This window comes from Salvelinus alpinus, chromosome 24 (assembly GCF_045679555.1).
Source record: "Salvelinus alpinus chromosome 24, SLU_Salpinus.1, whole genome shotgun sequence".
Lineage (NCBI taxonomy): Eukaryota > Metazoa > Chordata > Actinopteri > Salmoniformes > Salmonidae > Salvelinus > Salvelinus alpinus.
The window spans coordinates 28,380,290-28,393,154 of record NC_092109.1 but is presented as its reverse complement, the minus strand read 5'-3'; the positions used below and the strand labels follow the sequence as shown (position 1 = coordinate 28,393,154).

At 40.4% G+C, this 12,865-nt stretch overlaps 2 protein-coding genes across 3 annotated transcripts in view; both read right to left on the bottom strand.

Moving 5' to 3' along the window:
* Positions 1 to 2,547, bottom strand: part of LOC139552538 (transmembrane protein 164-like) — a 41,802-nt gene extending 39,255 nt beyond the window's left edge. The window contains exon 1 of one of the 2 annotated variants that reach the window (XM_071364358.1): positions 1,222 to 2,547. In XM_071364358.1, coding sequence (XP_071220459.1) covers positions 1,222 to 1,584 — 363 coding nt within the window. In that variant the 5' untranslated portion in view covers positions 1,585 to 2,547. The remainder of the gene's footprint in view (positions 1 to 1,221) is intronic. The other variant, XM_071364357.1, reaches the window with a different exon arrangement.
* Positions 2,548 to 4,133: 1,586 nt separating this feature from the next.
* The window catches only part of LOC139552534 (uncharacterized), a 387,539-nt gene continuing 378,807 nt past the window's right edge, over positions 4,134 to 12,865 (bottom strand). The window contains exons 2-10 of the mRNA XM_071364352.1: positions 6,850 to 7,858; positions 6,698 to 6,759; positions 6,529 to 6,615; positions 6,406 to 6,447; positions 6,164 to 6,337; positions 6,049 to 6,084; positions 5,396 to 5,950; positions 5,003 to 5,114; positions 4,134 to 4,908 (exon numbers count right to left, since the gene is read on the bottom strand). Coding sequence (XP_071220453.1) covers positions 6,049 to 6,084; positions 6,164 to 6,337; positions 6,406 to 6,447; positions 6,529 to 6,615; positions 6,698 to 6,759; positions 6,850 to 6,952 — 504 coding nt within the window. The 5' untranslated portion in view covers positions 6,953 to 7,858 and the 3' untranslated portion in view covers positions 4,134 to 4,908; positions 5,003 to 5,114; positions 5,396 to 5,950. The remainder of the gene's footprint in view (positions 4,909 to 5,002; positions 5,115 to 5,395; positions 5,951 to 6,048; positions 6,085 to 6,163; positions 6,338 to 6,405; positions 6,448 to 6,528; positions 6,616 to 6,697; positions 6,760 to 6,849; positions 7,859 to 12,865) is intronic.

Below are 12,865 nucleotides of genomic sequence, written 5' to 3'. Positions count from 1 at the left end.
ATTGCAGCAGATGAATGGCACAACAATAGGCCTCAGGATCTCGTCACAGTATCTCTGTGCATTCAAATTGCCATCGATAAAATGTAATTGTGTTCGTTGTCTGTAGCTTATGACTGCCCATACCATAACCCCAACATGAGGCACTCCGTTCACATCAGCAAGCCGCTCGCCCACACAACGCCATACATGTGGTCTGTGGTTGTGAGGCCAGTTGGACGTACTGCCAAATTCTCAAAACGACGTTGGAGGTGGCTTATGGTAGAGCAATGAACATTCAATTATCTGGCAACAGCGCTGGTGGAAATTCCTGCAGTCAGCATGCAAAATGCATGCTCCCTCAAAACTTGAGACATCTGTGGCATTGTGTTGTGTGACAATATTGCACATTTTAGAGTTGCCTGTTATTTCCCCAGCACAAGATGCACCTGTGTAATGAGCATGCTGTTTAATCAGAATCTTGATATTCCACACCTGTCAAGTGGATGGATTATCTTGGCAACGGAGAAATACTCACTAACAGGGATGTAAACAAATTTGTGGACGAAATTTGACCGAAATAAGCTTGTTGTGTATGTATCTAAAATGTCTAGGATCTTTTAATTCAGCTCATAAAACACGCGACCAACACTTTACATGTTGTGCTTATATTTTTGTTCAGTGTACATTGGGTAGGTCTACTCTACACAGAAATGCTCAATGCACATTCAACACTAAAACAATTAGTAGGCCCATCTCAAGTTCACACTTAAAATTTGAGATAGGAGTCCCCAAAAGACAAAAGTAACTTTAACGGGCAATCAGCAGTTGAAATAATAGCAAAGCCCCGTTTAGGTAAAACACTGAGGGATGGTGCTGGAGAAATGTAACCACTCAAATTTAAAGACAGCGCTATGGATGAAGGACTAACCATCCATGATATCAAAACTATAGTTTTTACCATGTTTGGAGGCTATAGTGTTTGTTTACAAACATTGGAGAAAAACAAGGGTATAGTTTTGGTTCTGATGGGTTACAACAGTTATACTTAGCTCATGAGTCATTTAGAAGTTACATTCTTCAAGAATCAAATGGGTACATATCATTCATGTATAAATGCAAAAATGTATAAATGCAACAGCAGATTGCCCATTTAAAAGTACGTTTAAGTCCTGTGTGAATAACACCATGCATGTTTGCAAAAAGTGGTTGTTTCTCGTATTCCCAGCCTTGTAGCAATCTTACCTGCAGCATGGTCACAACATGACAAGGATTCAGTAGGTATATCACTGTCTTTTTGGCGAATTTGAATCCAACCTCTACTCCAAACGTCATACACAAAGCAACCAGCAACAGGTTCTTCCCCAAACTGTCCTCTTTTATCCTTGGACCATCTTTCGCGATCTCTTTGAGTTCTTTAGAAATGTTGATTTTTCTCAGTGCGACGACAACTTCCACGATGGAAATCAGAACCATGACAAAACTCTCGCCGATACGTTGTTGGGGTGCAAGAAAGGCGGCACATTCTGGGCCACCGTTGCCTTCAAACTTTGGGTCCACGCCGCCATACAACCAGTCTAAAAGACTGTAAATGTTATATCTAGACATATTCCTCTTCTCGTTTTGGAAAAGGTAAGAACAAGACGGAAATAAAATATAGTACACTGACTTCTTGTCGAAACATGAACTGCAGTATTTCACCCTGGCAGTGATCTCTATAAAGAACGCAGAAATGTACACCACAGCTGCCACCGCCTCCTATTCTTGACAGGTAGACGTAGTACTAGTAGAAATTCAGCTAGCTAGACTGCGTGGACTGTAACTCGGAGGCCGCCAGTGCGAGACCAAATTGCAGTGTGGAAGTAGCTAGTTAACTATAGCTGCTTCTCAATCATATGGAAACCTGGTCATTCAGATAAGAAAATAATCATAGCTGGTTAGCTATAACATTGACTATTAATACGTAGCAACATTAAAGCTATGGTTGTACCCCCGTGTACATACAAGTAACCACGTGATTAGCTACAGGCATGTCGACCAAGTCACATATTTGCAGTGGCATTTTAGGCGTTTAGCTATTAATTAGTTGCAAGAAATTAAGTTAACTAGCTGGCAGCAGCATCCAAAGATATGACTAAGAGTAGGATAAATAGTAGCAAATTCAACAGTCCAGTTGTAGTTATTATGTTGCTATATCTCATCAAGAGAGGCCATCGTTGGTGCCCAGTTGCACTATTTAATCCAACCATTTATCACAAGCCAGCAGAATCGCGAAGATTTAACATCATTCGTTCAAGCACGAGACTGTAAAGGTAGCTTACTAACTGGTTACATTACAACTGATATGCGAGTCCACGTGCGTTGTAACATACGGTTCTTGCTGCCTACAACGCCGTTTTCTTTCAGATATTTTTGTATTAAAGAATATAGCATAGCTTTCTTCACCAAACAATTTTAGCTCTATCCATCAAGTTCCTTTTAACCCATTTAAAATTTCGTCTCTACACACTAGGAAAATTACTTCCTAGGGGATAGTTGCGTTTAAACCCCGCCTCTTTCAGTTAACCCCTGACTACTAGACCCCCTTTGTATACAGATGTCTATAAATTTACAATCTGCTGTATCTGATATGTATAAAATAAAATAAACATTCATTTACAATAACAAGTGTTCTATATTTATGGAACAGCTTGCCCTGTCACGTAAGAGCGGTAAACACCATTGAGGTTTTAAAATGTAGTTTGAGATGGAAACCAATCTATTAAGCTGTGCAAATAAAATGTCTCATTATTATTTCAGTCAACAATAAGTGACACTTTAATGGACCTATGCTGGGTGTATCCATTGGGTGTAGCTCTCGCAGTATCTCATTAATATAAGTGCAGGCTCGCCCTCTAGTGGTTTTTCATCACAGCTGAAGAAGTGACCCCAGGAAATTTGATAGGTGTACATATCAGCACATACAGAACAATGAGCCAGATATTTTACTGAATGTATACATGTGAAGCATCCGTTTGGCGTTTCCACTCACTACCAAAATTGTGATGAGAGGAAGCCCAGTGACCGGCAGTGGAGAAGATGGAGCGATATGGATTTTGGCCTACATTCTGCAAATTGTATCACTGATGAAACATTTGATCTCCATCAAATGTTCTGTTTCCAAAACTAGAATCTAAAAACAAACATAGTGTACTGCGTTGTGTAGACATTACCCTTTGCCAACGTAACATAATAATCTTTTTGGACGAATTGTGCAAGGGCCAATTGAGTTATTGCACACGCGCATTTAACAGAGCGCTCCAAACGGAAATATGCAAATAAAGGCTAGAACGCGCCAATATGATCTCACTAGCTCGTGCTTGGCTCTGCCCACCTCCTTGCTTGTTCTGCCCGCTATGATTTATTTGCTCCCATTGGAAACGACAGACTTCTGGGGCCTGTTGCACAAAACTAGGATAAGGGATTAAGCCAGGATATCTTGGTGATCCTGGCTCAATTGATCCGTAATCCGGTTGCACTAAAGATGGATAGGGGGCAGGAGGATATGTTATGGTATAAATTACCATGGAGATTTATTCTGTGGAGCTAGCCTGCTCCAGACCAGGCTAAATTCCAGGATCTATTTAATCTCATCCCTAATGTCAGTCAGCAGTCACCACAAATGGAAACCAATAGTTATTTCACTGCTCACTATACATTGTTATCACATATAACTAGACCCACTGTTATTATTTAAACGTTTGTGATCATTAATTTCAATGATTTTGGATAAAAAATGATTTTTAGATGATGTTGCTATCATTAGATAATTTACAGTTTCCCATAGACTATAAGGCTATATATAAAATGATAGAATATTAGGGCCACAGAGGGGAAAAAAACACAAGTCATAATATTGTAACCAGTTGTTTTAAAGGAGGACAGTTGTTAAAATGACAGATGTGGGGCATTTCGTGAAATTGTACTTCAGTATGGTTTCATAAACAAAGACATGCTGATGTGCCAGAATATTAAGTATCACATTGTCATAAGTATCAAAACTGTAAAAACAATATGTAGCTTTTCTGCAGAAAGAACCAGCCTCATAAATTTATGACTTTATCCTTTTTCTTCAGTGTGGCCCTAGTACTCTGTCATATAAACAAATACACATTCCATATGAATATAAAAACACAATGTGTAACATTATGTTCCTTTATTGAATAAGGACAAAACAAAGCAGGTAAACCATCAGCTCCTTTCGAAACTGAAGTCACAGTGACTCTACAAGATGGAAAGCACAGAATCCAAGCATATTATACAAAATGATACATACACATTCAAAGGTCTGTATATAACACACCCTGCATGTCTGCACACTAAAATAAATGCAGGACAAATCCATACACATCAACTGAACAGACAAATGAATGGATGCAGTAGCCTCCCTGCAGCCTTGTATTACACACAGTATACCGCACAAACATCATAAGAGGCCAAATTCGTCAAAAAACGAACCCAAAAAAAACCAAATTCCTCTGCCACCGCAGGACATATTTAACCAAAATTGAAAGCACACATACTAACTAAAATAATTCAACACATATTGGTCCCTCAGCAGCCGACCACTGTCGTCATCAGGGAAGATTGCCGGATTGTCCCAGTCCATGGCTGGTGGCACTCTGGGGGCCCTCTCCTTCCTCAGGCAGGCCACATTGTGGAGAACAGCACAAGCCACAGTAATATCACATGCCCTAACAGGGCTGACCCTTAATTTGTGAAGGCAGTGAAAGCGTGCCTTCAGGAGGCCAAAGGTCATTTCAACTCTGGCCCTGGTCCTGGCATGGGCATGGTTGTAGGCCTGCTGTGCTTCCTGGGGGTCTGTGAAAGGTGTCAGGAGAAAAGGCTGGCAGCCATACCCCCTGTCTCCCAGCAACACACCAGAGAATTCACCTGTCAACACAAAATCTCATCATTACTACCTCATAAACACAGTGATATTCTTGACACAGCCATGATGGTTATAAATAGGGGTTGTGTGGCTTACCTTGTGATAGGCACTGATAGATTTCAGAGGCCCGAAAGATTCTGGAGTCATGGACTGAGCCAGGCCATTTTGCCACAACATTGCTGATCACACAGTCAGCATTGCAGACCATCTGAAATCATAAGATGAGGAATATTACACCAATCAATGCACATCACTGGCAATGCAGAGTGTTCGTCAATGGACAATATCAAAAAGTTATGTTCACCTGAACATTAATGCTGTGAAAGGATTTCCTATTCACAAAATTGGCCTCATGGGCACCTGAGGGGGCTTTTATCCTTATGTGTGTGCAGTCCACTGCACCAATGACATTGGGGAAACCTGTCACACAAAGTAATGAGTATCCTACTATGTGTTAACAGTTGTCCTGTAATTTGTAGATCCTCTTACCTGCAATCCTATAGAACTCATCTTTGATGTCACAGAGTCTTCTGTGGCCAGGAAAGGAGATGAAGACATCTGCTAATGCTTTGATAGCCAGACACACACTCCTTATTGTGCGGCAAATTGTGGCCTTGTTAAGCTGTTCTGCATCCCCCACTGAGTACAGGAAGGCTCCACTAGCAAAAAAGCGCAAGGCCACACAAACCATTTGCTCCACACTCAGTGCATGGCTCCGTGCAGTGCGGTGCTTAATCCTGGGACCCAGTAGTCTGCATAGATACCTGATGCCATCTGCAGAAAACCTGTATCTTTCATATAGATGGTCATCAGGGAAGGCCAGTGGGTCCAACCGGTCCCTGAAGACCCTTTCTCGCCTGAAGGCTCTCCTCAGCACAAGTGCTTCTTCATCCACCACATCTCGCACGAATGGGCATGCCATTGTCAGAGCAGAAAGGAACACTCAATTTTGGGCCTTCATATAGGCTAGTGGCCACAACTGGTGCTGGGGGGGTGGGCAAAAGAGGGCGATGCCTTATAACGATGACTTGGTTGTACTGATTGCTGGGAAAATAAAAAAAACCTTAGAAAGATGCCACCGTCCTGTGTGCTCACAATAAGAGCTCATATGTCATGGCTCACTTGACTTTACGAGAATATACCTAATTTTTATTTTGAGCTGTGTCATCTTCTTGGAGCTGGGGGAGGAAAGAAAAATAATGATTAATACATTTGTGTTACAGTTAGCATACAGTGTACATTGAAGGCATATCTCACCTCCCTCTCAAGTTTTTTTATTTCAAGGTCCAGTTTCCTAATTGTCCTCTTTTTTATTTCGGACTCCAGTGCAAGATTTTCCATCTTTTTCTTCTTGTACTGAATGTCTATGTCTGCCAGTTCTATTTGGCGCCGGAGGTGGTTGCCATACAACTTTCTGATAGCTTGTGAGCTCTGTGAACACAATACAATTAGCGCAGCTGGAATTTGGCAGGATGTGGTGTCCTTTTATTAATACGCACTATGTTGCCAGGCTGGTTTTCCCACTGTATAGCATCTGGGTCCTGTAAAAGAAATTAGATTTTTTGATGAGGACTCCTCACCATTGTAGAGTAAATAGTACTTTCACAGTCTTAACATGATACCTCATGCCTTCTGGAATCCAGAGAGATGGTCTCCTCCTCATCATCGTCTCCATCATGTGCTGTTGCTGCTGCACTGGGGCCTTCACCCTATCACATTTAATCGGATTCATATTGAAGCTAGTAGACAAGACATGCCAGGCCTACAGTATGCCTTTGATGGAGTACTCACTGGATCAGCATCGTCTGGTGCTTGTGCTGGTGGCTCTAACAGGAACACAGTGCTGCCAGACACTGCAAGGCAATAGGTAAACCAAAGTCAGACAGTCCAAATTGATTCAATATGAATGTGGTTGTATCCCATGTAGAGATGGAAGGACATACCTTGAATGAAGCGGGTGGCATCTTGGGAGGAACCTATGCTCGTCTCTTTCCCCCCAGGGATCCCCTCTAAGACGGGCCTGCCTTTATTTAGCTCCAAGGCCATGTCCTCTGCTGGGGTAAGGTCAGCCTTTGGTGACACCACCACCCGTGCCTTGTCTGTGGGTATTCTTTTTCACTGCTAAAACAGTACAGACAATGTGTGAGCAGGCACCTTCTGGGTACAATATATGCTTGTGCTTTGTTAAATATTAGTCAGGGACCATACCATTCTGCAGAATGTTCTTGTATTTGATTTTGACCTGCTGCCATGTCCGTTTTGGCCCGTTCATGTTTAATCTACACACACACACACACACACACACACATTTAATGGAGTCACACTGCAAAAAATTACTTGGTATTTTTGTCTTGTTTTCAGTAAAAATATCAAAAAATGTATCATAGCTTTATACAGTGTGATGGAGTTACTTTACACAATTTCACTCATATCTGCAGTGCATTTCAATTAAACATTTAACCGTTTCATAATTACAGTACAACTGCATTTTTGGAGATGTGAATTAAATATTTGAATTGTAATTGTGATGTTTCAGCGGAGCGGTGAGTGTGTAATTGTGCACTACTTACGCATTCAGGCGGTCTGCAATACTTTGCCACGCTTTTTCTCTTTGCTTTATCACTGTGGCGGTGTTGCCTTTCTTCTTAATTATATATTTTACCTCCTCGTATGCCTCCATGAGGATTTGTGCTTCCGACGGGGAAAAGTACGCGGCTCTAGTTGCCATGGTAAATCAGTTAATCTGTGATCTGTGGCGGGGTCTATTTGAGTGAGCCGTGAGCGCGCACCTATCCAGGATTGGTTTCACCTGGCTTAATGAATCCGTGTCTGCTCATCCTGGCTTGGTCTTTGTGCAACCAATTAAGCCTGGACGCACATGTTTTGGCTTCATTGAGCTCAGCTGAGTCATTTATCCCGGATGTCTTAATTCTACTTTTGTGCAACAGGCCCCTGGTCTGTCTTGGGTTAGTTAAACAAATATGTGACATCAGTCTATGTTACATATTGAGCTCGCCAGTTTGTAGTCCTAAAACCCGGAAATAAGTAACCGCTAGTTCGTTCACCCATCCCTATGAGAAAATAATAGGATTTTGGAATAAACTTCTAAAAGAAGGTCTGAGGTTAACACAGGCTTAGGAGATCTTATACGTTTTGTTCTATGATATTATAGCAGTCGGTTAACATGATCTTTATGAATTATGAAGCCTTTATGTGCTTTAAAAAAAAAAAGTAATTTAAAAATAATCACAAAAGATATGTTAGCTGATTAAGAGTCTCATTGAACAAAGAATCTCATTGAACAAAACATACGGTCTCGTATGCCTCTGTTTACGACAGACCTTCCTTTGGGCGTTTATCCAAATCCCTACAAAAACGCCATTCATTTCTTCCATAGGCTTTGTCCAACGAACCGAGGCGAAGTTAGTTCCTACATAAAGATAACGTTACTATTTCTCTCTATACACCATGTCTGCACTCCCCACCCAGAAGCTATGTGCTTTCCAACCTGCCCGTATAGAGAACCTACAGGAGATGGTTAATTCATACAATTGATTTGTAGGGCTCATGCAGCAATGGCAGTGTATTTTTCTGAGGATAATATAATTTTTTGCACAGAACCTGTATAATATGTGCTGACTGTAACAGTGGAGGCTCCTCAGAGGAGGAAGGGGAGGACCATCCTCAGTGAATTTCATAAAAAATTAAAATGTTAAGACATTAAACAAGTTATCATTTTTAGATAAAACTATACTAAATATAACCAAATAATTGACTATTAATAAATAAATAACACAATTTTGCAATGAAGGTCTACAAGTAGTCTCAACAGCACTCTGTAGGGTAGCACCACGGTGTAGCCAGAGGACAGCTAGCTTCTGTCCTCCTCTGGGTACATTGACTTCAATACAAAACCTAGGAGGCTCATGGTTCTCATCCCCGCCCATAAACTTACACAGTAATTATGACAAATTCAGGAGGACGTCCTCCAACGTATCAGATCTCTTGCAGCATGAATTGACATGTTGTCCACCCAATCAAAAGATCAGAGAATAAATCCAGTACTGAAAGCATAAGCTACAGCTAGCTATCACTGCAGTACATAACATGTGGTGAGTAGTTACCTCAAAAAGAGAGAAAGACAATAGTCTAACAGTTTTGAACAAATTAATTTCTTACAAAATGATGGAGAATCAAGAGCAGTTTCACTTACTTAGCTAGCTAGTTTAGCCTACTGAAACAGGGGGATGCTACATTAGCTAGCTGACTATCCAACACAACACTGGAACTCTTCCAAGTCAAGGTAAGCTTTTGGTTTTACTAATTTATTGCCACCGGGTCCCGCCGGTATAAGTGCTGAACTGCTTACTGCATGATTGTAGCAGGTTTAGTTTAATTTATTTAACTAGGCAAGTCAGTTAAGAACAAATTCTTATTTTCAATGATGGCCTAGGAACAGTGGGTTAACTGCCTTGTTCAAGGGCAGAATGACCAATTGTACCTTGTCAGCTCAGGGATTTGAACTTGCAACCTTTCGGTTACTAGTCCAACGCTCTAACCACTAGCCTACCCTGCCGCCACAAACTGACATTTCTTTAGCTAATATGGTAACAACAGTTTGGCTTGGAAAGTTTTTTTTGCCTGGTCACATACAGCTGATGTGTTGTGCATTGAAGTCCACAAGTGAAGGGAAAAGGTGAGAGGAGGAGAGTGCATAGATGTGAGAAGGAATACAAAGTGGCTGCTATGAAAGTGAATTGTGTTTACAGTGGTCAGGGATGTATTCATTCCGACGATTCTGTTGAAAAACAAATCTTAAACATAAGCAAACGGAACAAAATGGGGATAAACATACCTGAATTTGTCCAAAAAAACTCTTGTTTGAAACTGTTGGACTAATGATTACACCCTATATAAGCTAGATGCAGGCAAGAGTGTGCAAGGCGGTATTGAATGTGTCACTGTCTGTCCATGTGTCACTGTCTGTCACCTCAACATTTTCTCTCGACCTTTGTGCACCTACGTTGTAAACTTTCCTTCATAGGCTAGGTTGTAGCAACTTCATGATGGGTATAGGGAAAATTTGAGTATCATGTAGTAGCCTAAATCTATCGCTGTTACATTGAGCTGGGTGAATGGAATATGAATGACAGTTATCCAATATGCTGTAATAGAAATAAGGCCATGCCCATTAACAAAAGAAAATCGTCCTCCCTTATCCTAAACCGCACTGACTGCTACTGGACTGTAAATTGCTAGGATTAGAGATTGCAATCAAGACGTAAAGGTAAATGTGCAACCCTGTCTTGACTTAAACTGCCAGAAGAACCACTATGGTTTTGATTTTTTTGTCTGATCTAATACTGTCTCCGTAAACATCAAAGACAATGTACATGCAGACAGAAAAAAGCCCCACCCACCCTCTGGGGGTGGGCGGTAGTGATGAGCAGTTACTTCCTGTACTTTGGGCTTCAAAACACTAAAACGTTTCCCCTCTATGGATGTTGGTGTCAGTATGATTCACCAAAATGTTTATGCAAATAAAAAACTTCTAATGGAGTGCACAGCGAAAATATTGACATTCAGATTTCCTGAAAAGATTATGAGATCACTCCAGCACTAAGGTGAACTGCGCCCACACCCACCACACTCTGGTTTAATAGTTTTTATGTAAACTAATACGTTTTTTTATGGAGATAATCCATACTTGGGAATATCAAGCCATATCAAAGGCATAAACGTTGGTAATAAGTTAATGTTAAGATATCCTTTCCATCAATACTGTCTCTACATCAACCGTCAGGGTCAGTTCTATGGCTCTCTGTTCCTGTATGCGGACGATTCTGCCCTCTTTGTTTCACATAAGAATAAGGAGACAGTTGAAAAGACCCTAAGCAGCAAACTGACTAAAGTCAGTAAGTGGTTATCCGACAACAAACTGTATCCTGTTTAGTTCCAAACACAAAGTAAGAAACTTTTCCAACTTCTAGGTCAAGTGTAATGGTGTAGTGGTGAACGAAAAATGCTCTGTTACATACTTGGGTGTGAACTTGGGTGTGAACTTGGGTGTGAACTGGACTAACACGACTGGTGAACTCATGGCTCTGAAGGACATTGGGAAGGTTCACTCCAGGACAAAGTTCCTGGCAATGGTTGCCAAGTTCCTGGATACAGAGACTATGAGGACCCTGGAAACATCTGGTACAGTGCCACTATGAATATGCTTGTATCTCATGGTTCAGTGGTATAACAAAAAATATGAAGTACAAACTTCAAATAGCCCAAATCAAACTAATGAGAATTATACTCAAGCTCTTCCCTAGGACGCACATTGGTCCTAACCATTTCAGGGAACTAAACTGGCTTCCAGTTGATCTCCGGGTGGTGCAGATCAAACAGTTGGTGGTTTTTAAAGTTATACATGACCTTGCCCCCAGTTACCCGTCTGGTTATTTTTATTTCATTAGAGACTCATAGCCATAAAACCAGAGACAGTGTTGCCAATATCAGACCGCTCTGCTATAGGAGCATGGCTGGAAAAAGCTCTTTCCTTAACACTGGTGTAGTGGAATGCAATGGTGTACCAAACCATATAAAATCCATTCCTATGCTAGAGAGTTTTAAGATAAACCTTAAGAAATGGTTTATGGGCAAAATGCTATAAAACTGCACAGGCTTAAAGGAAAGTATAATTGTTTTCAATGAACATTACATGGTAATCTATTTTATTCCTTGTACGGTTTCCTCCCTATTGATGAGATGTATTTGAGATGTACTTGGTTTTCATGTTATAATCTTGTGTATATTTTGTTTTCATGAGGACCACAATGGAAATACATTTTAAAACTGTTTTGTGTCATCCTCAATGATTTTAATGGCATTGTACGGTATCCACGTGTGGTTGTTTTGTGTTTTAAAATGGTCAAATAAATCACACAAAAAAATGTAATCACAGAACACAACACCTGTAATGTACTTAGTTTCAAGAATAAGTCATAACAAAGTTAATAATTCTCTGAAACTTTGAGAAATAAGTTTTAATGACAATAACCTTTTTTGTTTTGTGATCTTTCTGAAAGTCAAATTTTATTGACATTTTAATATGAAATGAATTCATGAAATAAAGTGGTCCTTTCTTTTTTCCCTAAAATCTTTTGCAAAGAAATGTGAGGTGACTAGGTGAAACATCTGTTGATGTGCCCTTGAGCAAGGCATTTAACCCTAATTGCTCCTGTAAGTCGCTCTGAATAAAAGCATCTGCTAAATGACTAAAATGTACATGTCAAAATGTAATAAAGAAATTCACATAGCCTTCATCATATGACCAAATCCTCTTTTTATTTTTAACATGGCTCTGATACCGTAGTTGCAAGAGAGGTCAGAAAACAAAAGGAAAACTTTCGCTAGCATGATCCATTATCTGTTGTGTGCTGTTCATATGGAATAAAAAGACACAAGATTATTTTGAAAAAGCACTAAAATCAGAAGTCATAATACACAATCCGTAGAATATGTCAAATTAAATACTGTTCTCTTATCTTGACAGAAATATTAATCCTGCTAATGTTTGAAAGAAAATGTTGTTATTATACTGATAACGACACACACGTTATGTAAATATTGAGCGTAAGAGTGTGTCAAAGAGCTGTAAGAATTGGCTGTAGGGACAGTACCTAAAAAGTGACTAATTCATAATTCCCATCCAGGTGCCGGGAGAGACCCAGGGGAAATTTGATTGAATGTGACAGCTGTCCCCTCCTCTGTCACACACACTTTTTAAGGCGACCCAAAGGAACCTGTCCTCCCTGACATCACAAACATAAGGCAACTCAATGTTTAAACTACTCTCTTCTGCAACCAAGGAAGTAAGTAACCTTTTTCATCTGATTCTTAGAATTCAGGGTCTAGTGAAGCAGGAAGGATGTGGAGCAATAAGCAGTGCTGCTGAGAGGCACCAAA